Source organism: Epinephelus moara, chromosome 23 (genome assembly GCF_006386435.1).
Source record: "Epinephelus moara isolate mb chromosome 23, YSFRI_EMoa_1.0, whole genome shotgun sequence".
Taxonomy (NCBI): Eukaryota; Metazoa; Chordata; class Actinopteri; order Perciformes; family Serranidae; genus Epinephelus; species Epinephelus moara.
In genome coordinates, this window is record NC_065528.1 from 24,771,388 (window position 1) to 24,797,136 (window position 25,749).

The 25,749-nt window shown below is 42.6% G+C and overlaps 1 protein-coding gene across 1 annotated transcript in view; it reads right to left on the reverse strand.

The window, feature by feature from the left end:
- Nucleotides 1–22,775, reverse strand: part of kdm7aa (lysine (K)-specific demethylase 7Aa) — a 33,469-nt gene extending 10,694 nt beyond the window's left edge. The window contains exons 1-7 of the mRNA XM_050036751.1: nucleotides 22,650–22,775; nucleotides 11,316–11,401; nucleotides 10,717–10,834; nucleotides 9,160–9,320; nucleotides 4,345–4,486; nucleotides 2,129–2,315; nucleotides 1,546–1,708 (exon numbers count right to left, since the gene is read on the reverse strand). Coding sequence (XP_049892708.1) covers nucleotides 1,546–1,708; nucleotides 2,129–2,315; nucleotides 4,345–4,486; nucleotides 9,160–9,320; nucleotides 10,717–10,834; nucleotides 11,316–11,401; nucleotides 22,650–22,747 — 955 coding nt within the window. The 5' untranslated portion in view covers nucleotides 22,748–22,775. The remainder of the gene's footprint in view (nucleotides 1–1,545; nucleotides 1,709–2,128; nucleotides 2,316–4,344; nucleotides 4,487–9,159; nucleotides 9,321–10,716; nucleotides 10,835–11,315; nucleotides 11,402–22,649) is intronic.
- Between the last annotated feature and the right edge of the window lie 2,974 nt (nucleotides 22,776–25,749).

Below are 25,749 nucleotides of genomic sequence, written 5' to 3' on the forward strand. Positions count from 1 at the left end.
TGTGGCTGGACCAGTTGCTCTAAAGTTTGAGGACATTTTAGGTGAGAAATAGGCACTACAGTGACAGAACCATTTGATCAGCACTGCCTGGTTTTACAGTTTGAGTTGAGCTTGAGGGAGAGAATGTCTTTGTGTCATTGGGGTGGGCATACAAACATGCAGAAGTACAATCCTTAGCCCTTTTTAGATTGGAATTGTGCAAATTTGCAGGAAAGCCCAATCAGTCTTTTTCCAGCATTGGCAGTATAAAAACAAANATACAAACATGCAGAAGTACAATCCTTAGCCCTTTTTAGATTGGAATTGTGCAAATTTGCAGGAAAGCCCAATCAGTCTTTTTCCAGCATTGGCAGTATAAAAACAAAACCTACTTTTGTTTATACAGAATGCGCCTTTTTCGGGGCAATGGGGGGCGTAAGCAAGTAACAAAACATGTAGCTCAGCGTGTGACGTAAACAGTGACGTGGGAGGGAAGCCGCTGCTAGTCAGGCGGCGATTCTCTCGTAAGTCGGCCTGTTCTTCACCGTCCCCATCATCTGACGGTTAATGGCCTCTTCGTTTGCGAGGACAAGGAGGGCGCGCAATTCCTTGTCTCCCCAGTTGCTCATCTTTACAGTGTCTCTCAGGTTTGTGTTTCCCTCTTGCTACTAGCTGCTTGCTAATTCCTGCTATCAGCTGTTTATCCACCGCCAGTGGCTCGCACATGCGGCGTCATCAACAGCTCCTCCCACAAGTCTTCAACAGCCCCCCCCGTTGTTGAAGGCCACCTCGGATTAACTCGCCATTCTGCCTCTGTGTGTCTAAACACTCGCAGCTTGCCGGTAAAACGGCTCAACATTCGCGGAAAATCTGGCAGTGTAAAAGCGGCTTATAGTGCAAGCAACAGCCCTAAAGCCAGCGAAAGTTTGCCGGAAGATGGGAGAGATGAGCAGGGAGATCAGGACGCTGGTAAGATGGAGGGAAACTTTTCATAGCTCATTTATATATCCCCCTGACATTGTTATGATACAAAGCTGGTTGAAAATTGGCAAAGTGTCCCTTTAAGGTCTGGAACGACATCCACTTAAACATAAACAGTGGCAAAATTTCAGTCTCAGTATTATTAGATCTCAGTGGAAACTGGGATGGACTTCCTGGCACTGTGCTAAACTGGCATGAATTCAATCTCAATGATAAGGACTCTGCTGTGTCCTTATTTTACCCTTTAAAATCTATTTATACTTGTCTTTTTATACTGCCTTGTAAAGCACTTTGAAATGGCTTGTTGTTAAAAGATGCAGTACAAGTCACCTCTACCTTGTCATCAGTATTCACAACATATGGTCAACTTTACTAACATTGCTCATAACCGGGTGTTCTTTCTTGGGATGTTCGTTACACTAGAGAACGCAAATACAGACAGACAGACAGCTACTGTCAGTCACCAAACGAACCAAACTACAGGCGTGAAAGCACCTTAACAGCAGAACGAGAGCTGCTTTGGTCGTGATGATAAACAGTGCCACATAAAACATGTCACACGCACACATTAACATGACCACAGACCTGTAGGGATGAGCAGGGTGGTTCCTTGGGGCACGACACACTTGTAGCACTTATCCACTTTGTCCCCAAAGAACACTTCACTCTGATTGGGCGAGGAGCTCCATGCCTCATATAGTGCAAGGTTGGCGGGAGTGGGCTTGATCAAGTAGAAGATCTTCTCACCCTGCGGAGCGGATGAAGAGGAGTTTAACAGTCATCGCACTGTAATGACACTTGGATGAGTGTTGGAGTGTGGCAGCTGCTGATGGTGATGCTGCTGTTATAAACACCCACAAACATCCACCCACGGACACCTTGATATTAATGTCAGCTTTAGTTTATGGAAGAGGGAGGGTGAGATCATCAGCACGGGCACAGCAGCGCTGCCCCCGAAGCTGCTTAAAGAAGAGATGTGATGTGAGAAGCGGGGTGACCTTTCAGCAAGTGTTAGCCAATCAGCCGTGGCTGCCTGCCCCAGATACCTCAGTATATACAAACACACTGAAAACCACTTGAGTTTGACAAATGAAAGGGCTGCATGGTTTTAAATTAAACAACAAACAAAGAGTTAATGTGACCGGGTGTGTGTTACGTTTGCACTCACCCAGAGAACATGGTACCAGACAGAGGTGCCTCCGAAGTCTATGTGGAAATCTGTGTAGCTGTCCTTGACCCCCATAAGGCAGTACTTCTGGACAAAGGGCTTGGGGAAGAAGGAGTCGTCCGGCCAGTAGTTCTCTACCCAGGACATCTTCTGAGCCACATCAGGAACCTCCACCAGCTTTGACATCCTGAGTGGGTGGTTGGAGTGAGGCAGAAGAGAAGAAAGCTTAGACTTTGACAAAGCTGCTGTTACTGATAGCAGGTCTGTCCTAATCAGAGTGTCTGCCTGTATCAGACACTTAAATGTAATGTTTTTCAAGACCTTTTTAAGATTATTTTTAAAACAAATTTAAGACGGATTATATGGACAAATCATCTTTTTCTTATTCAAGCATTGCAGTTAAGTGTAAAGGTAAGAAGTATATATATCACACATGAAGAGGCAGGTTTTATGTAGGATTATGGTTATTAGAGTGAGATAAGTTAAGCACTAAGGTTCGGCACTAAAGCCCCGTTTTCACCAAACACTTTGGGTATGGTACCTTTGGAACCAAAAGTAACCCTTCAGACATGATACCTAGACCCTAGCGTTTCCACCACAAACAGTCCTCTTTCAATGTCATCCAAGAGAGACAATAAAAACTAAAGTACTGGTCAAAGTTGTCACAGTGAAATTTAAGGTGTGTTGACTGATTCACGTCGTCAACTCATGCATTGAGTAACATAACAAGTACATTCCACCTTAAAAGTCGGCAGTCAGCCCAGTGAATTATTTTTATCAGACTACAGCTACTTTCATTTTATAGTTACAGTTTACTAATAAAACTCTCCACAGTATTAACAGTGGTTACATGAGCCTCAAAACCAGCCACAACTCAGCCCTGAGCAGAGTGACCGTCCACCTTTTAGTACCAGATCTGTGTGCCAGGCACCCCAACAGAGGGGGGACCAAAAATGGGGACGGTACGGAACGGTTCCATTGGTACCATCCACAACTTTTCACAGAGGAAACAGATATAAGTGTACCGCACTGCTCTGTGAAAATGGGGCTTAAGCTGCTACCACTGTTTGAATGTTTAAGAAGGAGGTGCGTTTGGATGAAAATGGTGACACAGATGTACCATGGGAATTTAACAATGTAGGCATATCTTAAAGATGACAATGTGTTTCGATGTTTTCACTTCGCATCAATGATGCCAGATCGTTAATTACTGAATCAATCTATATATCAATCCAGACTGATGTCATTTTACACCCCTGGTTGTTACGTTAAATGTATTATTGGTCGATATATCCTTGGTAGATTTTCTGAAATTCCCAAATATCGATATCGGGCATCGGCCTAAAAAAATCCACTTTTGATCTGAAATGCAGAGATAGGAAATTATGTTTTACTGACTGGAAGTAGCTGGAATTTAGGAAGATTTAAGGCACTCAAATACCGGCATATTAAAAATAAATAAACACAAATGCCAGACTTTGACTCTGTTTGTAATTCTGCAGCTCCTTCACAGATCAGGCGCAACGGATTGATTAATATGCACACATGAAGGCACACTGTCGCAGAGCTCAAGCACTTTGACCATATGCTTTTAATTTGCTATTCTCTGCAATGTAAGTTACAGTGTGTGCAAGTTTGCTCTCAGTGATAAACACTCAATAGCATTAGGTATTACTTTGGCACAGTCTGTATCTGCAGTGGGAGGCTGCCTGAACACTGTGGGGAGAAGGACTCGTCTGTTTTGGTCTTATTCCGCCAATCTGACACATTCAGGCGATACCTTGAACAATGTCAACGTACAGTTGGACACAAACATTGTACACGAACCTGGCTAACCAGGCTAAGCTGACTAGCATCCTGCAGCTAATGGACAGCAACTGGTGTGCTGCCAAAAGTTTTCATACCGAACCGAACGTCATGTACCGAAAGGTTCAGGACCAATACTTGTACCATTACACCCCTAGTGTGTAAGTTCATTCTTGACCTTTGAGACAGTAGTTTGGCAAAAAAATGACTCCTGTTTGAGTTTGACTCTGTCTGACAAAATGGATGAAACCTAAATTAAACTGCTAACTATGTTACATAATTGCCAAAGCTAGTTTACATAACTGTTTTCTGCAGTGTGACTCGTGCTGCTTGTGTTTACTGGGAATCTGTGAATCTCACTGAGGCTCCTCCTTCGGCCAACAGAGTGAACAGACTGGAGCATAACTTACTTGGTGTCAGAGAACTCCAGGCTGATGAGGTTGAGGACCTTGGGTCGATCTGGGTTGGTGAAATACTTGATAAACTCGCTGAGCTTCATCTTGCTGTCTGCCTGCCGGGCCACATCTATCACATCGATGACTTTGTCGCCACCTAGATGGGAGATAATTACTGTTTAGTCCACATGATATCAGACGGAGAAGTCAGTGACTCTTGAATGAAGAATATCTCCAACTTTTTAATTGGCTGCTGAGTGGGCGTCAGGGTTTACTGGGGTCAGCGGCCTGCTGGCATCTTCATGTGCTTTTTGAGATCAAGCCCTGAGGGAAACTGGCACCAATATGGCAGCGTGGGGAGGGGTTGTACAACGAGGCGAGTGAGCCAATCTGTCAATCTGTCCGGACCGGCAGTCCCTGAGGAGGAGTGGGCGGAGGTGAGACGGCCGGTGCGTTTATGTGAGCGTGGGAGACCTCGAGTGTAAAAGGAAATCCGCGTATAGATGTGAGAAAGAGCGTGTGCATAGGCTTCATGTGGTGTGTTTACGCCTATGAGACAGAAAACAGATGCTTGAAAGAGAAAATAAAAAAGAAGCTGAAACTCATCGAACACAGCTAACAGTTGGGACGCTACAAATCACACTCGGGTGACACATGGGGCCGGAAGTAAGACCCGGGTGCAGTGTGTGCGTGCAGCAAGACAGCTGGTTGTTGTATTTTCCCCACACCCCTCCCACTCACCTTTTTTATTACCCCTTTGCGTGCTCTCCCTCTCTCCCCCTCACACACACACACACACACACACACACACACACACACACAAACATGCACTTGCACTCACAGACACCTCTGAAGGCCCAGCTGGCTAGCGTCTGATGACAGAGAACAGCTGGAGTAAAGGCAGTCAGTCACACAGTGAGAGACAAAGCTGCCTGGAAACCACACAACGCCACGCTCAAACACCAGCTTCACAAAGCCAACAGCGAGAGAAAAAACAAAATCAAACACCCAGCTCCAGAGACACTTGAGCTACCTGATGTCCCACAGCAATATATTACAACACACAGCCATGTTAAAGAGGTCGTTCACTAAGGTAACTCTTGCAAATATGACCAGGAACTTGTTTCTCACACAATTAATTTAAAACCAGTTTAAGTTTCAGTGTTTTTCTTGTTAATCACCAATGCATATGTGGCCAAAAATCATTAACTCATTAGCTCTTCACCATCAATATGGCACCATTCTTATTACAGGGCTCCTACAGCAAAAGTCAAGTTAGATTTAAGACTTTTTAAATGCCACTCTGAATTAGACTGAAGACATTAACCAACATCAATTACTTTGGCTTACAGACAATTTTGCCCAGATATTTACTGTAAAAAAAATCATGACTCGAGACCGGGGTAAAACACAACTGGTAAATATGCAGCATTTGTTGGTGAGTTTTCTTGATTATTTTGTGTTACTCACTCTGCATGTGAGATTCCACTGCCTTTATTGCCATCCTGCCAAGTGGGAAAACTTTCTAAATAAAACACACCAAGCCTCGTATGGACTGCCTTGTACTGATAAAACCGTACTTCCCATATCTTAGCATTTTTACAATTTTTGAAAGATTGATTTCAGACATTGTAAAACCAACTATAGGTTCAGACTATATGTTACCAGCCCAATTATGGCCTGAGGCACCCATCCTACGTGTGTCAGCTAAAATCGTGAACGACAAGTCTTGTGCGTGACAATCCATTGTTTTATCCCATGTAGTGTGTCATAGTTGATGACAACTGACGCCACGTCTGGGACACCATGACATCCGAACAGAAAGTCTAGCATATTTGATTTTCGTTTGTCTTCCACAACTCTCTCAGTCACAGCTGTCATTTTGACCAATAGAAACACAGAGCGATATGCTGCCATTTATAACTACATATTTCCTCTAGGGATGTTACCACGACAGAGTAAAAAGGAAAAACGCTGGCGGGATATAGCAGAGGCACTGCAGAGGCACACAGGTGAGTCCTGCCACTAGCATCAAGCTAGCAAAAAATGTTAATTCTTCATAGTCTCGCTCACCAGACCTTTCTCAAGAAAAGAAAGGTCTGGCTGGGCCGACTCTCACTATAAGATTGGAGACAAAAACGCCCCGGCTGCTTGTATTTCTTTCAACCAATCACAATCGCCCCGGCTGCTTGTATTTCTTTCAACCAATCACAATCGTTCTGGGCGGTGCCACAGCAATGGTGGCTTGCAAAAATATTGCCGGGGGGAAACAGGTTTTGGTGTGACACGCCCACAAAAATATCACCTACAGGACGCGAACCATGGCAGAAAAATGGCTACATCCCCGCAAGATCAAACACCGCAAAAGTTAGTACAGGACGTGTTGAAAACGGTTGAAAACTGCTACACAACCGGAGGTGGTAGGGCGGGACTTCAGCGGGTGGTTCATTCCGCCCAATGAGAGGCTGATCTATGCAGCGAACTTCCGCCCGCTAAGACTAAATTCTTCATAATACATAACAGAAGGATTGGGTAGGAAAACATACCATAGTGGCTGGGCCTTCACTCATAACAACTGCAGAGGGTACCAGCTTCATTTTAAAACTACTACATCAGACTTTATTTCTCATTCCCTCTGTAGTTATCCATTTTTATTTTTAATCCGCTCCATTTGAAATTAAAAGCCCCTTATCATTTCAGTGAAGAGCAAACTTTATTGTGAAACATTTGCAGGAACTTCTTGTGAAGGATTCAGTGACTTGCCATCTGATGGAACTTTTTACGTTACTACAAAAACAGTTTGGCTGGGACATGAACACCTATAGGGACTGAAATAATAATAATACTAATAAAAATAAACATAAGACACAAATAATGTGATGACATCACACACACTGTGAAAGACAACCCACAACGACTGGCCGTGGACCAACACTTAGTCTGTCAGCCAAGATTTTTTGACTCCATAATCTGACATAGTGACTGCCCGAACGGACGAATAGGTCATGAAGTCTGAACCCGGCATGAGGCCTTATTTTTAGATAATTGAATTCAATGCCTTTTAGGACTGTTTAAGAATCCGCAGGGACCCTGTGGTGTTAAATATAAGGATGGGTACCACATGTACGATCTACATTATCACGTCATATATCACAGAGCCATCTGTGACCTCAGCGCTCTGTCCGTTGCTCGGTAATTCATCCACATAGCGTTTCCTACACAAACCTTATGGGAAAAGTCTAAACATTATTTCTTAAGTGTTATCCAGCAGCTTCTTCAAAGGTAGTTTCAGGATCCCACAGATGTGTACTGTCTGCCTGGAATGATGAAGCATCTCCCCGGGGTCAGACCAACTTAAATCCAGTATTTCTATACAGAGGTTCAGGCTGATCTTTTTCACTGGACGTACATTAAGTCAGCTGCACAGATCAGGGTAGACGCTGGTGCAGACTGTGGAAATTAGGAGTTGGTTTTGCCCTGGAGCAACATTTGATCTTTCCGGTCAAAGAATATATTTCTGTAAGATCAGGAAAACACCTTAAAAGATACAACTTGATGCTGTTATGCAGATAATAAAGTAACATTTTCACATGTGAAAAGTCTAGAAAGTTAAGTCCGGATTTGTTGTAATTGTAAGTAATTAGCGCCAAAACTAAATTAAAACTGACTGAGTATATCAGTTGAGAGGCTGAACTGTGTACAACAAAGAGTGGAAGCTCTCTGAGGCCCCGTCACCCCTTTAAGGAGCAAAATGGTTTAGTCCACCTCTGCACTAGCATTCATCTTTAAATGCAGCTAAAGCTGAGTGAGTGACCGCTTATTCTGACGCAGCACCAACGTACACTGATGTGTTTCCCTTAGAAAGTGAAAGCAAGGTTCAAAAAAGGGAAATAAATGAAGGAGAGATAAAGAAAGTAAACTGACTTGGTAAAAAAAATATTTCAAAATGTGCGTAAGAGAGACATGGATCAAGAGAGGAAGGGCGGGGGGCCAGTCGAGACTGCTTATGCATGTGGCCCCGAATACAGTGCTATGGTACGCGCTATAACCAGCTTATATAGGCAGCAGCGTGACACATTGTCCCACATACATTATAACATGGTTGCCGGTCACAGATTTATATTTTGTTCAGTGTCTTGATCATACCAATCCTCAGTACAGTACTCATGTGACTTCCACCGACCATGCCTCGATGCCCCACCCCAGGGCCCAATCACTGGCCACACACTAAGTTGGCTACACAACTGTTTGGACCCTTGTGACACACAGAAGACATCAGCATTCACTCCTGTTGTCCCATTGTCTTCTAACTGTAAGAAACGTAACCCGACACTCAGTCCCTGGTCACAACACCTGTGCCTTGGCTTAATGCTCAATAGGGCATGGGGGGAGAGATAAAGTGAAAGGGGGGGAGGGGGAGTCTGTAATCCGAACTTAATGATAAAAACACCAGTGGGCTTGGTAATGGGCTTGTAATAGGAGCTGGGAAGTGGCAGGCCGTCTCAATAAGGAAGCGTAGTGGTCATAGAGAGGGTAGTGAAAGCTTAGCCGTCACTCATTTAGAACTTATTCAGCCATCGCCTGATGCCTGATAAGTGGGTTAAAACCCCATGAACCTAGAAACCTGTCCTTATTGACACACAGATGGCGCCTGCTCAGTGATGGCCACTTAGCCGGCCGGTGTTGGGTGCTTTCATCAGCTTTTAAGCAGACTGAGGCTACTGTGCATCCCTACATCCTTCCCACAGGACAAACACTGGTGTGTTATTGTAAATCTGATACAGCCGACGGCACCTGTTTTAAAGCTCGTTCATTAAGAAGCGTCCTTACCCACATACTGCTCCACGTCTTTGACGGAGAAAGTGGGAGCTGGTAGTTTGAGTCCCAGGCCCTCCATCTCTGTGACCGCGATGGGGTAGCTGAAGCCGTGTCTCTCCAGGTACCTGGTCGTCACCTGCTCGCCCTTCATCTGCATCATGATCTCCTCGCCACTGAAACAAGATCATAACGAGCTCAGTAAATTTGATGTATGAACATTTTATTAAGACAGACTCACGACGCCTTTAAAACCCCCTAAAACCATAGAGCGAACGTCTATATTTACTCGTACTGTGCAAAAATGAAGCCAAAATATCCCAGATACGGTCACTCCCATCCTGCGTTGGTGACGTCATTTGGAGCCAGAGTCTGCACAGTAGCGATCTCTCGGGAGCACTGATTTGCACACACAGCTGTCAATCATTACGTCAAACCAGTGGTGTAATTTAGTTACTACGGGCCCCAGTGCACACAATTGTGATTGGCCCTAGTGAGCACTACTTAAACTCACACCACCGGCAACTGTTTCTAAACATGCCAAAGGAATCTAATTTAGGGAGCTCTGCTACGTCTTCTTTCTGTTTGTTTCTCTGTTGTCCTTCCTTACTGCCACCTTTATGTATAAAAGGCATGGCTGCTCGCTGCTTACAGATGTGCTCAACATGTCAGCCTTGACAGATTTTGCGTCTGAACTAGCTACTGTATCGTGTCATCTTGCCACATGATCAAATAGAGACTTGACACTAGATAACATCAGCATATGTGTTACCCAACAATCTTCACTGCATACCTGTATATGACAAAAATATCAGAGAAAAGCCTCCACAGGCCCCAGTGCAACCACACTGCCCGCACTGTCTATACTTACGCCTCTGCATCGAACCCCCTTGTTATAGCAATAAATAAGTACAAACAAACCTATCACAAAAATAAACACTTGAACAAACATCGTGATGAGAACGACCTAAAATGACAGAAACCATATTTGATAAGCAGTAGTGGCAACGCTTCAGAGCCTACACAGATACCTGTAATACATATAGGCCACACCACCTCCTCACAAATGTACATGACACATCAGGATTACAGTGACTATGACGTTACCGTGCGGAGACTACAAGGTCTGTGATCTGTTGCCTCATTTTCACTGCATGGTTCAGCTTCACTCAACACTTTCAGTACCACTTCCTTTTTTTTCCCCAATGCAAAATCCCCCTCAATGTAGGTGGGGTTCTCAGCTGACTGCCATAGTGACACCACAGGAAACTGTCACGATATCATCTTTAATGCAACACTTGCTTAATCTTTTCAATGGCAACAATGTCTGTACTTGGTCAATTGTACGATGTAGCTACTGACGGTAGCGTGGCTATTCAAAAATGGTGGGTTTGTGCAAGATGTCCCTTGGTCCACAACTTTTGCAAGTCGAGAACCAAAAAAATGAGTCCAGTTGAGTTGAGTGGTGCCATACCATGCAGAGGAAAGGCAGCAATGAGGAAATCTTTATCCGATTAAACATACATGAACAAAGTTTGGTACACATGTGCGTGTATCTGAATTGATACCCACCTAGCGAAGGCCCTGTTCTGGAGCTCCTTGACAAACACTGGGGTGCCAGCCTGCACCGGCTTCGATCCATCGTCCAGCTCTGTGTAGTCATGCCTGTGGCGGTTGTTGCGCTTTTTCACTGCAGCAAACAAAACATCAGAGGTTCACAGGGTTGTTTCGTTTTAAATGCCGTCGCCCTCTTAAAGCTTGCTCTCCCAACAAAGTGGTAAATTACGCACATCAACACCGCTTTTTGTGAGGACATTAATCCACTACTCAACCCCTGAGCTCAGAGATGGAGATGGAGGGGCTGGTCCAATCAAAGTGGAGGGCTTACAACACCATTCAATTAGCCTGCTAATGTCTGCCCTCTGGGCTCACCGAGGTTGACCCATCCCCCCTCCAAAAAAACATCAGACTTGACTAACACCACAGAGAGTGTCCCTTTTCCCCTGTGAGCAGTCAGACATATGAAGATGGGGGTGGGAGGGAAAACTGAATGGCAAGCGGGTTAGACATGTAAATGTAAGGCAGAGACAGAGAGTGTGTGATGGATGAGATACGTGTTGGGACAGAGACAGGAAGGAAACACAACACTGATGAGAAACAGCAGTACTCACTCAGGGAGGGTCCGTGTACGACATCACAGTTGGGACAGTGGTAAACATCGATATCCACAGCATGATGCTCTTCTACCTGCACACAGCTGGAGACGGACAGGAGATGCAGTTAGAACAAGTTCACACTTCTTCCAGCATTTTTAAACACAACAGGTTTGAGGAAGCGTTATAAGATAGAGGACATTTTGTTTTCATAACTTGAATTTAAGTCAATTTTTTAAACCAAACTGACTTAAATTATAGGCTAAATCAATTATCAAAATAGTTGCCAGTTAGTCTAATTATTTCTAGGCTTGTTGAATAAACCCCCCAAAATTTGGATGCTATAAAAGTAGGTAGTTATCAGCTGCAGCATATCTTATTAGTGTCAGATCTTGAACAAAAATCCTGCCCATAGAACATAATTCGGAGTGCTGACTTAATTTGTGAGCAACATTGAGTTCTTTGTCTGACCTGGACAAGTTGGAACAGTTACACTCACAATCACTAATGTCAAGCTGTCAAATGCCATGTGTATTACCGGGGTAGATGTCTGGGGTTATTTGTTCGGGATAAACGAAGACTAAGAAAGAACAGTTTGGGTCTGGAAGATGACCTTTGTTCTGATCAATTTATCCAACAAGTGTTTAACAACTGCTGCCTCAGTGGTTTCTGAGACAGGAGCAGGAAACTTGAAGCACTTTCAAGCATTTGCATGATAATAAGGTGAGGGCACTAGCATGGTCCTGGCCCTGATTGACGCCACATTCACATCTTATCATTGAGACCACATTTGTGACCAACCAAGTCAGAAAAACTGTTCACATTAGCCTCTAAGTTAGTTAGAAGTTAGCTGAAGATATCTGGCCACTGTAGCTGGCAGTTCCATCCAAATAAACGCTAATACAAAAACAAAACATAAAATTCAGCAAAGTAAACTGCTTATGAAGTATCTTATTATGGCTATTTAAATTATGAAGCTACGGGGCTAGCACTGTGTTGAACCATCTTGGAATAAAACATGAACACTAGCTAGTGGAGTGCTGCAGGAATGAGTCCTATAATATGAAAATGAGTTAGCATTTCTGCACTTCTGTTTTCCTCGTCTCAAAGTCATTGATTTTTTTTTGGTAGATGCCTGAAATAAGGTCTGTGGTTAACACAATCGTAAGAGACTTTCATGTTTTGTTCTACAACATGAAAACACATCCGTAAATACCCCAATCTCTATCAGTCAGCCTTAAATGCGGGCTTAATCCTTTTGCGTTGATGCAGAGCCTATGCTGTACCCTACGTCGTAGCCTGACATGCACCTCTCCAGAAATGTAACTACACGTTGCGGCCACACAGACCTCCTGTCTATTTTTGTAAGCTGAAACCATTTCCCTCAGTGGAAACAAAGCTTTTATTTACTTTAATTTCACAGATAAGAAACAATAAACTATGAAGACAATAAAGCCTCCACAAAAATAGCATTTTAAGTCTTGTGTGTGATTTATCTTGGCTTCATATGAGCAGAGGAAATCTCCGCTCGTCCCTAGGCTAATTTATACAATGTAAAATGCCATAGGCTTGTGCTAATAACATGAGCATGTTGTATTTGTTTAGAAAACATGTTTAGTATGAGACAGTTGTTTTGTCAGCGAATTTTGTACCGTTACCTTTGTTAAATGTTGCTGTTGTCCCTGGCTCCATATGAGTAGAGGAAAAGTCCACTAGCCCCTAGGCTAATGTATACAATGTAAAATGCCATAGGCTTGTGCTAATAACGTTAGCATGTTGTATTTGTGGGGAAAATGTGTCCAGATAAAGACAAGTGTTTGTCTGTGAATGCTGCGAGTTATAGTGAAGCCGATTTGTGTACTTGTGTTTGAAACTGTCTCTATTAAGCCATGTTTAATGTGTGTTTAATGTGTGTTTTGAATCAACTAAACTTTACAGAACTTCACAGAAACCCCGCCACCAACCAGTGTTTGGAGGTGTAACTGCAGAGTGACACAGACACACCACCACACAAGTATAAATGTTCACAATGGTGTAGGTTATGGTGTGGGGTCTGCTGCACAAGTGTATATCCCCTCTTTAATGTATCTTGAAAAAGAAGGTTGTTAACAAGTGGCTAAAGTAGACGACACAACATCATCACACCGGCCACGGCTTTAATGCCTTTTGGTGGTGGCAATGTTGAATGCAACCGTGGTGTAGTTTGTTTATAGCATAACATTAGCTTTTTACTTCTGATGATTGCATTGACAAGAATCCTAAAAGTGGTGTTAATTTGTGAAGATTATCTCACTGAGCAAAACAAGCAAGTATCTTAAACTTATATTTGACACACAGCTCATTTTCTGCAATAGTCCTGGGTTTTTCTGTCAAGGAAACGGGGGTGACATGCTGGCCTACAAGGAAACGTCATGCCTGCAGCACTCTCCTGGAATAACAGCAACTTTTCCTGTTCTTCCCCTTCTGCCATCATTACGTAAATGCTAAATAAGGTCAAAACCTTGGCAGAGCATCAACTGCTTCTGCAGATAGTGAGGTTTGTTGTTGGATCTGCAAAAGCGTCATTCATACCGCTACCCCCGACTGTCCTGCAGCAGCCAAACCGCAGGCACCAACACACATGCATTCCTCTGTTACATACCAGAGCCCCATTCCAGAGCAGCATGAACAGCAACCGCGTTGCCATTCAGCGTGAACGGACACCAGTGGCTATTTAGAGTTACAAAAACTGCAAGCTGCATGTTTGTGTGACTCAAGCATGTGCACGGGTCATTTTTATAGTTAAGTGGTGTGACGGAGAGGTCACACACAAATCTGTGCTTAACAGGCTCCCATTGTCTTTTTAAAGTGCTTTTAGAGATTTGAAGAAAACGTCTGTTTCTAATGAGATCATAGTGTGTGTCCTCACTTGACCTGCAAATAACTGTTTCTAATATTCTTACAGCAATCTGTGGACGTTTCTTTGCTTTGGTTTGTCCATCTCCATGCACAAATATGACCAAAACAAAAACTTGGATGTTTGGATAAGCAACATGTGGTTTGGAAAAAAAGTATTTGAAGCCAGTTAACAGATAGGTCACTTACTACTAGCTTGATCAGACCCAAAAAAAAACAACATTAGTTATAACTGTACTAATCTGACCTCTCACATAGCTGGAGCAAATGTAATTATTTCACTTCCCCTGCTTTCGGCTAATTAAGAAGCATGTCGCTAAGCACCATTTGCACTGTGATGGCTGACCCTATGGAAAGTAAACACCATGCAACCACAACAAAACTGCATGCAAACTGACTTTAAACGTCAAATATCCCATCTTCAAACCATTATCAGGACAGTGAAGCTTAGTTTTGCCCTCTAGTATAGCGGCACAGGGTGTAACTGAAGGATTTATGGCTGACAAATCGTCTGTTTTGAAAAGGTGAAGGACTGCAGGAGTTAGGGAGCTGATCGCAGCCTGCTATCAGCTTTGATCTACAAGAAATTGCAGGAAACTGTAAAGGAAATAAAGCCCAGGGCCATTAACTCATCAGGAAGTGGTGAGCTTGTGTGAATGCTGGCCCCAATCACCCCGGTGCACTAACAGGATATCAACAGTAGCTGCCTCTCCCCAGTTTGCTTCATGCAGCCTGTTATTATTGGCCGTGTTTGCAATGCAGACAATCATATATCACTGTCAAGATTTTTATCAGGACATGCCTTTAGCTCTAACAATCACCCTTAGTAACTTAATAAACAAATATATTTATAGTTACCGATGGAATATTTGATTTGCAGTTAAGTAGGCGTGTTTATGGTAGAGTTATCTTTTATACAAAGTACTTTTTGCCTCCGACAGCTACAGATAGAACTATAAAAATAGGAAATGGCAAAAAAAGAAGTGCTCCTGCTCCTGCACGTGAGCAAGCGGATGACCAACAATAACACTGTATTAAACCGAGCTCATGTATCAGGAATCTTGGTGCACATTTGGCTGTTCGCTGGGGGAAAGCATGAGTCACAGCTCTCTGCCGCTGGGTCGGTGGAGCTGTGTGAGAGCAGTGCAAGCTCAGCTGAGGTGACCTTGTTGTCCTCATCTGACTTGGTACTTTCCTCCTTTATGTAATGCCACAGCAGGAAATCAGGGCACTGTGCCACATACGCCGGCCTGACTCAGCTGATGTGTCACCTGTAATGATTAATACACCACACGGCACTGAGGCTAGTGAAACTGTGTGGAGATAGAGAATGTAAAAAATAAGAGTGGGTGGTAGGGGGGGATCAGCTGAAAGGGAAAGAGGGCCAAGTATTTCCTGCCTTGCACAGGCTTGGTGATGTATTGCATCACTGCAAAGTGTGCAAACAGTTCTTGCACGAACCACATTTGGTCGGAAAGCAATCAGAGCGAGGATAAGATTGGAGACAACTGAGCTGACGTCACCGTAATACTTAATAAGCAGTGTTATCATATGTTGCGGGACTACAACAGAGCATATTGTGATAGAGAGATGACACAGAGTACAGTCAATATGTCTCACAGACATAAAAACAAAGCCAGACTGGAGACATTGGGGTTACTCTGTGACGGCACTGCAGCAGATTACCAAGCAAAACTTCCTGAATGAGAGGAGATGTGTGTACTTGGCTAAAACCCCTGCCATCAACAGCCCCTCTCCCTACACTTCCTCTCATCAAGGGCCTCCTTCCTGTGTGACTGAGAGGGCTTATTCATTAGTGCATGCACTGTGAGGGGTTCATTGTCCTCCATGATCAGTGCAGAAACACAAAAGCTGGAGGCGGGCATCACCATTATTTTCAGCTCTAAATAACCGCTCTACATGGGGCGGCGACACGCCTACATTAGGGAACTGGCAGATCCCTAATGGATGGGTGGGAGAGATGGAGATAGAGAGGAGATGAGGGCAGTTAAACACACCTGGCTATCTTTATCCACCCCAGAGGAGCACCTGACTCCTACGGCCCTTTTCCTAATGCACTCAACCAAAGCTTACATAAACAGAGCCGGACTTGGACGGCAGTAAGAACCGCTGAGCCCTGACAGATGGATAGGGATCTGTCATTTTGGCCTCGCTGGTTAAATCATTTTAGCTAGCTGTGCGTAAAAACGACATAACATCCCCGCAGCAGTTAGAGCTTGAAGGAGCCCTCTCTGTAGTCAGCTGGTAAACAACAAAAGAGGATCACTTTGTTGTTTATGGGGCGTCAGGGAGCCCCGGGGAGTTTTAACGGCTTAATTGTTTTTGGTGCAGGTTGAGCTGAGGCTCCAAGCACTGGGGCTCTACTTTCACACATGTCTTCAACATGGTTGTCTTAAGGCCCCCGGTGCCGCTGTAAAAGCTACAAAGCCTTCAGTCTTGTTACTGTCTGCGGCTGAAAAACATCAGACAACAATCTCGGTCTGAACTCAACTACACATGGACTGGCTTGGATGCAATCCTCTACGCTTGTCAATGAGCATTTTTCAATAGATCATAAATTACAATGGGTTTGTTGTTCTGAACATAGGACGACTAAAGCGGGGTTTATACATATGCATCAGTTGACAAGGTGCCTACAACATAGGCTCTGTGTAGACGCCTACCCTATACCGTAGCCTACGATGCATCTCCTCAGAAATATAACTTCATGTCATGGTGACGCAGACCTCCTATTATTATTTTCCTTCACTCAAACAAAGCTTTAATATACTTTATTTCCCAGATAAGACAATAAAGCAACAACAAAATGGCAACTGAATTCTGTGCGTGAGTTATCCTGGCTTCATAGTAGAGGAAAGTCGACTAGCCTTATATATGCCACAGGAAATGTCATAGGCTTATGCTAACAACATTAGCATGTTGTTTTGTCAGTGAACATTGTGAGTTATAATCGGGCTGAATTTTGCAACATTACCTTTGTTAAATGTCACTGTTGTTCCCAGCTTCATATGAGTAAAAGAAAACTTAGCTAAATGCTAATTTACGCAATGTAAAATGTCATAGGCTTGCAAAAATAATGTTAGCATGTCGTATTTGCAGGGACAACGTATCTTGTGAAAAGGACAAGTGTTTTGTTTGTGAACCTTGTGAGTTATAACGGAGTTGAACTTAGTATTTTTGTTTAATATCGTCGCTATTAAGTCATTATTTATGTGTGTTTAAAGTGTGTTAATTGAATGAATCAAACCTATAAATGCTCACAACAGCGTTGGCCTCTTGCATAGACTCTTCGTAGAGCCTACACACGACTTTAAATCAGCCTTAAGACATTAACTGTAATATTAAGTTGTCCAAGATTACATTTCAGCCAGTCATTGCTGTTTTCCATTGATTTTGATTCAATATGGCGCAGAGAGATCCAAATCTACTCCCAAATGAAGTGAAATAGAGTGATATTTCTGGGCTGAGTTTATTTTATGGCAGAACAGCTAATCTTTTAATATCATAATTCAACCTGACTGCTAATCAATACACGAGGCTGTTGACCCCTAATCAACATTGATCAAGCTGAATGTAATGCAGTTTCCCTGCCCCCAGAGACAGCCTTGCTAATGAATGTAAACATAGCTTTTAACAGGAGCTACGAGGCTGCTCTTTACTTTGGCCAATTAACTAATAAGACATCTAAACAGACGACCCAAAATGTTGCTTTTCGAGGACAACAGTGGTTAAAAAAAGGAGAATTCTCCTGCTCGTCCATCCACCCACTTAGCGTAAATACTTAAAAAGGCACTCTGTAGAGGCTATCCATCTCTCTTTAGTGTGCTCACAATCTGTGCGACGTTGACGGATGGTGCATTGAACTTGGCTAGCCGGAGCGCCCATCAATCACTCCCTCTGTCCCATTGAGCCCTGCTAGTCTATCAACACCCCCACCGTCCATACCTAAAGCAGACAACGGGCTGACTGGAGTGCCTGACACCTACGCCAGGGTAAACCCTGTGATCTGACGTGACCCAGTGAGGTTTTCCAGCACAGCGTTGATGTAAATTGGCATCTTGGACACAATCCATTTACAGAAGCAGGTCTTGTAATTAGGTGAGGCTCTAAATGGGAAATAACAGAGTTCAAACTAACATTTGTAATCCAAACTACAGGCTCTAGTTAGTAGTGTGTTTTGGTGATTAAGGAGTCCTTCAGGGCAGTGGTAGCCAACCTAGGGTCTGAGAGATAAATCTGGGTGGATTGAGAGGATAGAGGAAAGCCCAAAATATATTTCAACTTATGTATATGTTTCATTTCTTAATTCATTAATCTTTCTTGTTAACTGGTGGATAGTTTAACCGCTTCCTTAAATTTTTGGATTAAACTATTCAAGAAGGGGAATCAGTCTTTGGATGAGCAGTATCACAATTCATGGACATATCAAATCTGATGTGCAGCTCCACACAAGCCATAATTTAGTTTACCTGAAATTGCTAAAGCAATAACTCACATGACAATGACTAATCTAGTGACTGCTTACATTTACCACCATTTAACCCTGTAGAGCTCAACAAAGACAGCCCACAGCTTGAACAGCTCTGACCCTAGAAGTAAATTTCCCATTTCTTGACTCCACTGATGTTTCAGAAAATACATATATAAAAAGCTGTAACTTAAGCCTGGCACGAAGACTGCCATGAAACATTTAATTCGGATCAAAAAAATACTGGAAACCAGAAAAGGTACAAAGTTGCATACATGATTATCACAAGAGTGAAGGAACCACTAGTTCCATTAACAACTGGGAATGAATGAATTCCCCATGAGTGTGGCGGTGAAGAACCATAATACTTGATTATAATAAACGTAAATTTGTGATCCAGTTAGAATAAAATAGCTAGGTAACGTTATGCAAATATCATGCGAGTTAACAGCTGCATAGGATTAGCAGCTAGCTAGTAGGGCTGGGTTTTGTTTAAAAAAAATTACGATACCAGTACTAGTACCAAATCCCTTCACTAGATACCGATACCAATAGAGTACTTCATTCAATACCTATAATATGAATGGAGGAGCGTGTAGTGTCACCACACCTTTGAACAATTTGGTGGCATCTCATTTCATCAACTACACCATGCTCAACTTTACCACACCAGACTGTATGAGTCGTAGCTGCTGCTTGAGTGTGCGCCCCGCTCTGGGGATAGTTGTGAAAATCTGTCAGCCGTACACAGTGACAGGGCTAACTATTAGCATCACACAGCTGATGTGCGGTTATTAATGGGTTGAAGGACAAAGTAGAGCCATTTCAGCATCAGTGTGAATTTGTTGGGACCATTTAACAGCATGGTGCTGGATGTTAGCTGCTGCTGCAGTGTTAGCTCATGCTAACCAGGTACATGTTAAACTGACTGTTCATGGAGTGTGACTCCAGAAATGGCAGCAACAGAAAGTTTTCTGATCCAGCAGGGAGTCGGGACGGTCCGGGTACACACTCCCAGTGCAAGAAAGTTTCACTGGGGACATTCTGATACAACTTGGTTCTGGGCTATTTTGGTTGATATTTACAACATATCATGTACCAATACCTAGCCCTACTAGCTAGCTAACGTAAGCTAGTGGTTGCTCTGTGGTAAAAGTAATGTAAATGACTGTAGAGTTTCAGTGGTAGCATTACTTGCCATCCGTGGTTGTGGTAAACATTTCCATTGTAACTGTGAGCTTCACTAATCAGAGATGTCGCTGTTGCACTACACTGTGGGTAGCACAGTACTTCTTCATGACATTAAACATCTTAAAACAAGGTTGATATCATACAGACTTGTGGCTTCTACAGGAGCATATACCATCATTTCACAATCTCGTAGCTTGTGATGAGTCTATCTTTGATGACTGCAACATTACGGCTCGTAATCAAAATCTCGATTCAGAATATGAATGGGAACTTAACTTCTGGAACGTCACCGCTGAGCTCTGTATGCAACTGCATTTGAGTGATGCATTGATCAATTGCATCAAATTCACACTCAATTTCACTACCCTACATAAAAACTATAACAAGTTACATGGAGTGAGGTATTCAGATTTTATATGTGGGAAAAAGAGAGACCTACTTTTATTTGATACTGACAAATACCTTGAGTTGTATCAATATCAAGAAGGAAAAACTTAGATTGGTGCATCCTTACTACATTTCACTTTTACATCAATGACAAAATCATCTCTCATATGTGGGTGTCTAATAGTCCAGGGAGTAGTGTCTGTATATAGTGTGATACAACACTAAACTCAGGGGTCGTGTGTGTCAATACAAGCATTTAAAAGCAAGATAAGACCTTATCTAAACCAAAATTGTTCCTTATGCTTTCCAGTTCACCTCACTGGTCACAACAGATAAACCACACAGTGTTCTGCCAACCATGCCCAAGTCCTCATCTGGTTAAAGGCTGTTCTGTGTTCTGAGATACAGGTGATGGAAAACAGGACACTCTCCAGAAACTCAGGCAGCGAGACAAAGTCCCCCACACAAACAACTCAGCTAACGAACTGACAAACAGGCACCGGGAGGTTGAGCTCCTCTCCTTCCACTCCGTCGGCGTGCCATCATCCACAGCCAGAGAATATCCCTTTCCTTCTGGCCAGCCTCGTGGGAAAGAGGCAGGAAATGTGGCTGGTTTTGGAGCTTTCCTCTTTATGTGTGTGTGTATCTGCTTATTAGTCATCAATGGGGGAAGCTCCAACATTTGTTCCTTTTCTTGCCGGCACATGACACACAGCCAGCCAGTCTCTTTTGGCTCCCGATACGCCACAAATTCTGGCCGCCAAGTTTTTTGGCAGCACTCTTAATGTGGTTACGCAATGGCTTCCGTCATTTCAACACGAGCAAAAACAGATTATTGTATTCATAAACAGTTGCCGTGGAGATGCGCCCACACAGGCTGATTCAAGGGACTGAGGAACGGGATGTCTAACTTTTGTCTGAGACGGCCTATGGATTTCCACATTGATAAAAAAAAAAAGTGACAGTCAAACAAAATCAGGTCTTTCTAGTTACATTTATCATACATGTTCTTGATCCTAAAGAAAAAACTTTTTATTTCTTTCTCTGGATCGGAGCCTGACTTCCTAATAACCATCTCAGCTGGCTTTATAGTGCCAGATAAAGGGGTTAAACCTTATCATTTAATTAAAAGTACAAATAACTAGGTCACTCTGTCACTCCAAAACAGTACAGAACGATCTTGACACCAAAGCGTGGGATGTTCATGACAGTATCGGGTGTGGACTCGAGCATGCGTGACTGAAATCTGACATTTTACGCTGCCATACATGCTCAGACAGAGAAATAACATTCTGTATTACACAACCGTGAATTTCCCATTATGATTTTGACAGCCATCACCCACCCACACACAGCATGAATCACAAAAAGCATCTACAACCCCACTGGTCCACTTGTAATTTCAGTTATGAGAATACAGCATTATTAAAAACGAGAAAATAGGACAAAACACGTTCATGGGACTCATGTATGCCTGGTGCCTTTAAATAATCCCCCTGATCACCACTAGGAGTCCCCTACCATGTGCCTTCTCTGCCTGAAAGGGGGATTTAAATTTCTCAAGCTGTCAATCAAAAGGCCGACCATAACAAGCTCCTTGTTCTCTCCCATCTGCTTTCTGATAAAGTAAACCACAAAAAACACATCAAAATACAAATAAGCGTCAGCTGCATTCACATCTTAAAATCAGCATGTATTAAAACTGAATCCTAACTAATCAGGTGTAACAATAACCCACATATTGTGTCCAGACACACAGAAGTTATGCATGATATCTAGCTTGTGTAAAGAAGTTTAAAATGTTGGCTGCGGTTGCCATTACCTTGAGTAACCTAACTTAGTGAGCCACATAGCGAGCCCGGAGCCTCACAGTGGTGTACAACGATTGGTTTAACTGGATCTTAAGCCGTTAAATCTCAATAAAACCAACAGTGGATTCATGTCTGAAGTGTCTGTAAGGAGCTGGCATACGTGCAGCGTCTCTGTGTCGCGTTGACCCCGCCAAGCTTTTGATCTCTCAGCTTGACTGACACAGCTCGGCAACCCTGATAGATCCGCACATTTAAAACTATTTGCTATCAGCTATATTTGGGGCAATAACGTTTATTATCAACGTAGTAACGTAGAGCTGTGACCGGTGGTGTGTTTTAGGGTCACTGGCAGAACAATGGGGTGAATTAAAGCCATTTTCAGAGAGCGAAGCCCCACTTTCTTTGGCAAAGTCGTGTCAATAGACGGTTTAAAACCCCCGTCGCCCAGCGCTAGCGCTAGCAAGCTAAGTTAGCTACCAGTCAACAACGCTCACAGAGCCGTCGCCTTTCTTTAATAAACAACCAGTGTTTGTCGCTTCCGACGAGCCACACCTGTACAAGACATCATAGCCAACGTACCTGCCGTGAAACCAATCTTTACAGATGTCGCACTCGATCATAAACCGGCTCACATCGTAGGGCTGCCGGCAGACACAGTACAGCGGGGCCGCCGCCATCTTCCTACTGTCCCCAAACAACGCAGGAATGAAGCGGGGCGGGGATTTAACCCACCGTCCGGAAACAGCCGAGGGGAGAGCCGAGCGCACACGAGGGTGCTCTGTTCTAGGCAATCCCACCTCTGACGTCAGTTTCCAAATTATTCATTTCCATCTGGTTGTGTAGGCACACACCAACAATAGAAACAAACTTTTTTTGTTTCCAACAAAGGAATTACATAATGGTATTATTTTGGGCATTTTGTCAATATTACAATCCGATCATTTATTATCAGAAACATCTGATGATTTAGAGGCTAAATAAAGGAAATGTTATGTTCACAGTGTTCAGCTTTGTTGTTCTTGTTTTTTGTGTATTCTGTGTTTGTACATTTTAAGAAACAAAAATATATGTGCACGCATCCCAGGCCAATAAAGCTGATTCTGAAAAGGTTGAGCCTTGTGGGCCTCAGTGAGTAAACTGTAGCCTATGTAATATTCATTATCTCAACTTTATGTGAATATAAGGTGTATTTTCTTTCAACTTTTTTAATATAAATTTTTCATTCATTTAACCAATGTCAAACTGAGTACATTCAGTCCCCCCTGGCACCATACACCACCTCCGAAAAAGAAAAGAAAAGAAAAGAAATAAAATAAAATAAAATTGAACTGAATCTAATTGAATTGAATTAAATTAAATCAAATTAAATTAAATCATCATTATTATTATTATAATTATTATTACCACTTAGTCAATGAAAAAAGAATAATAAATAACAATTAAAAAATATATTATAAGAAGATATATTATATGCAAATCTTCTTGTTTTCGTTGTTTATTTTTAAAACGTATTTATATTATTTCATTTTATTTATATTTTAATGTTACTTTATTTTATTTTGTTTATTTTATATTATTTTATTTTATTTTTTATCTTAACACTCAAAATCTTCACACAAAATATTCCAGTATAACTAATAACTAATAACATTAACTAATGTGCATTTCACTTTAATGGTCTCCACATACACCACACTTTTTTATGTTCATCATTATTTTTTATTATTTTTTATCTTTTTAATTTATTCATATTTTATTTAATTTTGTTCTACTTTTTTCTTTATTTTTTGTTTTACTTTTTTCTTTTCTTTTTATTTTATTCTATTTTGTTTTACTTTTTTATTTTATTTTTATTTTTATCTTAAATTGTAATTCAAGACTCAAAATCTTCTTTATACAAAATATTTCAGTATAATTAATGCTGATGCACAGGCATTTAAAAGTTTCAGTCTTATGTTATAATGAGGCAATAATAAACAATGTTTTAAAAATTCTCGTTTAACCCAACATACAGTGTTCAACTGAGGAGATAAAAATGAGCAAAAATACATAATAGGTTGTTAAGCCATGTGTAAAAAGTGTTTTAGCTGACTGAAACCAGCGTCAAGCACCTACATCCAAATATGCAGCATCAGCACTGACTTATCAGTCACCTAAAAGTGCAGCTGATGTGATGTAAAGAGAAAAAAAAACATAATTGTGTCACATAATCCAGAGCTGCTCTATCAGCAGAATATTTGCTTATCTCCCTTATGTTCTCACTCATCTCCTCAGCAGAGTCCAAGTTCCTCTGATAATATTGTTAACCCATGGCAGACACTGCCGCACAGCATAACCAAAAGGCAATATCCAGCCCTGGTATGTCTCTGTGGAACGTGTCTGACATGCCCTACGTTCTTGTGTGGAGAATAGCAATGGGACCACCGACCCACAGCTTGATCTGTGAGCTGACAGCACCCATCCCCCCACACGCCCATCTGTGCTGCTCTGCATAGGCAAGCAGGCTGGGTGCATGCAGAGACTCACGAGCACACACTGCATATAAGACACATGTGATTCACCCTGTTCATCTGCAGACCTGAACTGGGTTTTCTCTTTGGTGCATTCACAGCCTGCAGTTGGGTGTAAACATCTCCTTTGTGCTCAGGGTGATAATAGCAGCGTGCACCGGTTGGTTGTAGTCGATCATTATCATGCCTTCACATCAGGTTTTCTCTCTTGTCAATGGGAGCAGTGCAACTTCATGTCTGGTGTGCAGATCCACCACATGCCTTTAAACACCTGGAAGTTAATTATCCCTCATAAGTGGAGGTCAGTGCTTCCTTAAATGTGTTAGTGTCACTACTGATGAACAGCCATGCATCTGGTTGATTCAAATCAGTGTGAATATTAGTTGTATAAAAATTAGGCTTCAGATATGAATCATTTATTTGATCTAGCTCAGACAGACGGCACATCAGAGGGAGTTACAGCTCCCAGCATACCGACACAACATCACTTTATCCTGTTAAAACAATACTCACAACTTGGATTAATTTTATGGAAAACCCCTTTTGATTCTTTTGATCTGAGGATCCTTAAGGACCAAAGGAATATGGATAATTAAAGAATGGACACATAATTTGTGCTGCCACACCAGGCTAGGAAAAAGGACTGGGCGTTTAATTGTTTTACAGTATGTAATAACTGAAAGATTCTACTGTCTGAATAAATGATACCTGCAATGCAACATCAATGACTAACACTTCACTCACTCCGATTCACATTTTATATCAAAGAACGGGACCAGAGGGTGTGTTCCAATTATCAGGGTATCACACTGCTCAGCCTCCCTGGAAAGGTTTACTTCAGGGTGCTGGAAAGGAGGCTCTGATTGATTGCCGAACCTCGGATTCAGGAGCAGCAATGCAGATTCGGTCCTGGCTGTGGAACAGTGGACCAGCTCTTCACCCTTGCAAGGCTGCTGAAGGGGTCGTGGGAGTTTGCCCATCCAGTCTACATGTGCTTTATGGACTTGGAGGCTTACAACCGCATCCCTCAGGAAACTTGTGGGGGGTACTACAGGATTACAGGGTACCAGTGTGGCTGCTACGATCCATCCGGTCCCTGTATGACAAAAGTGAGAACTGCATCTGCATACTCTGCGTAGAGTCAAACACATTCTTAGTGGGTGTTGGCC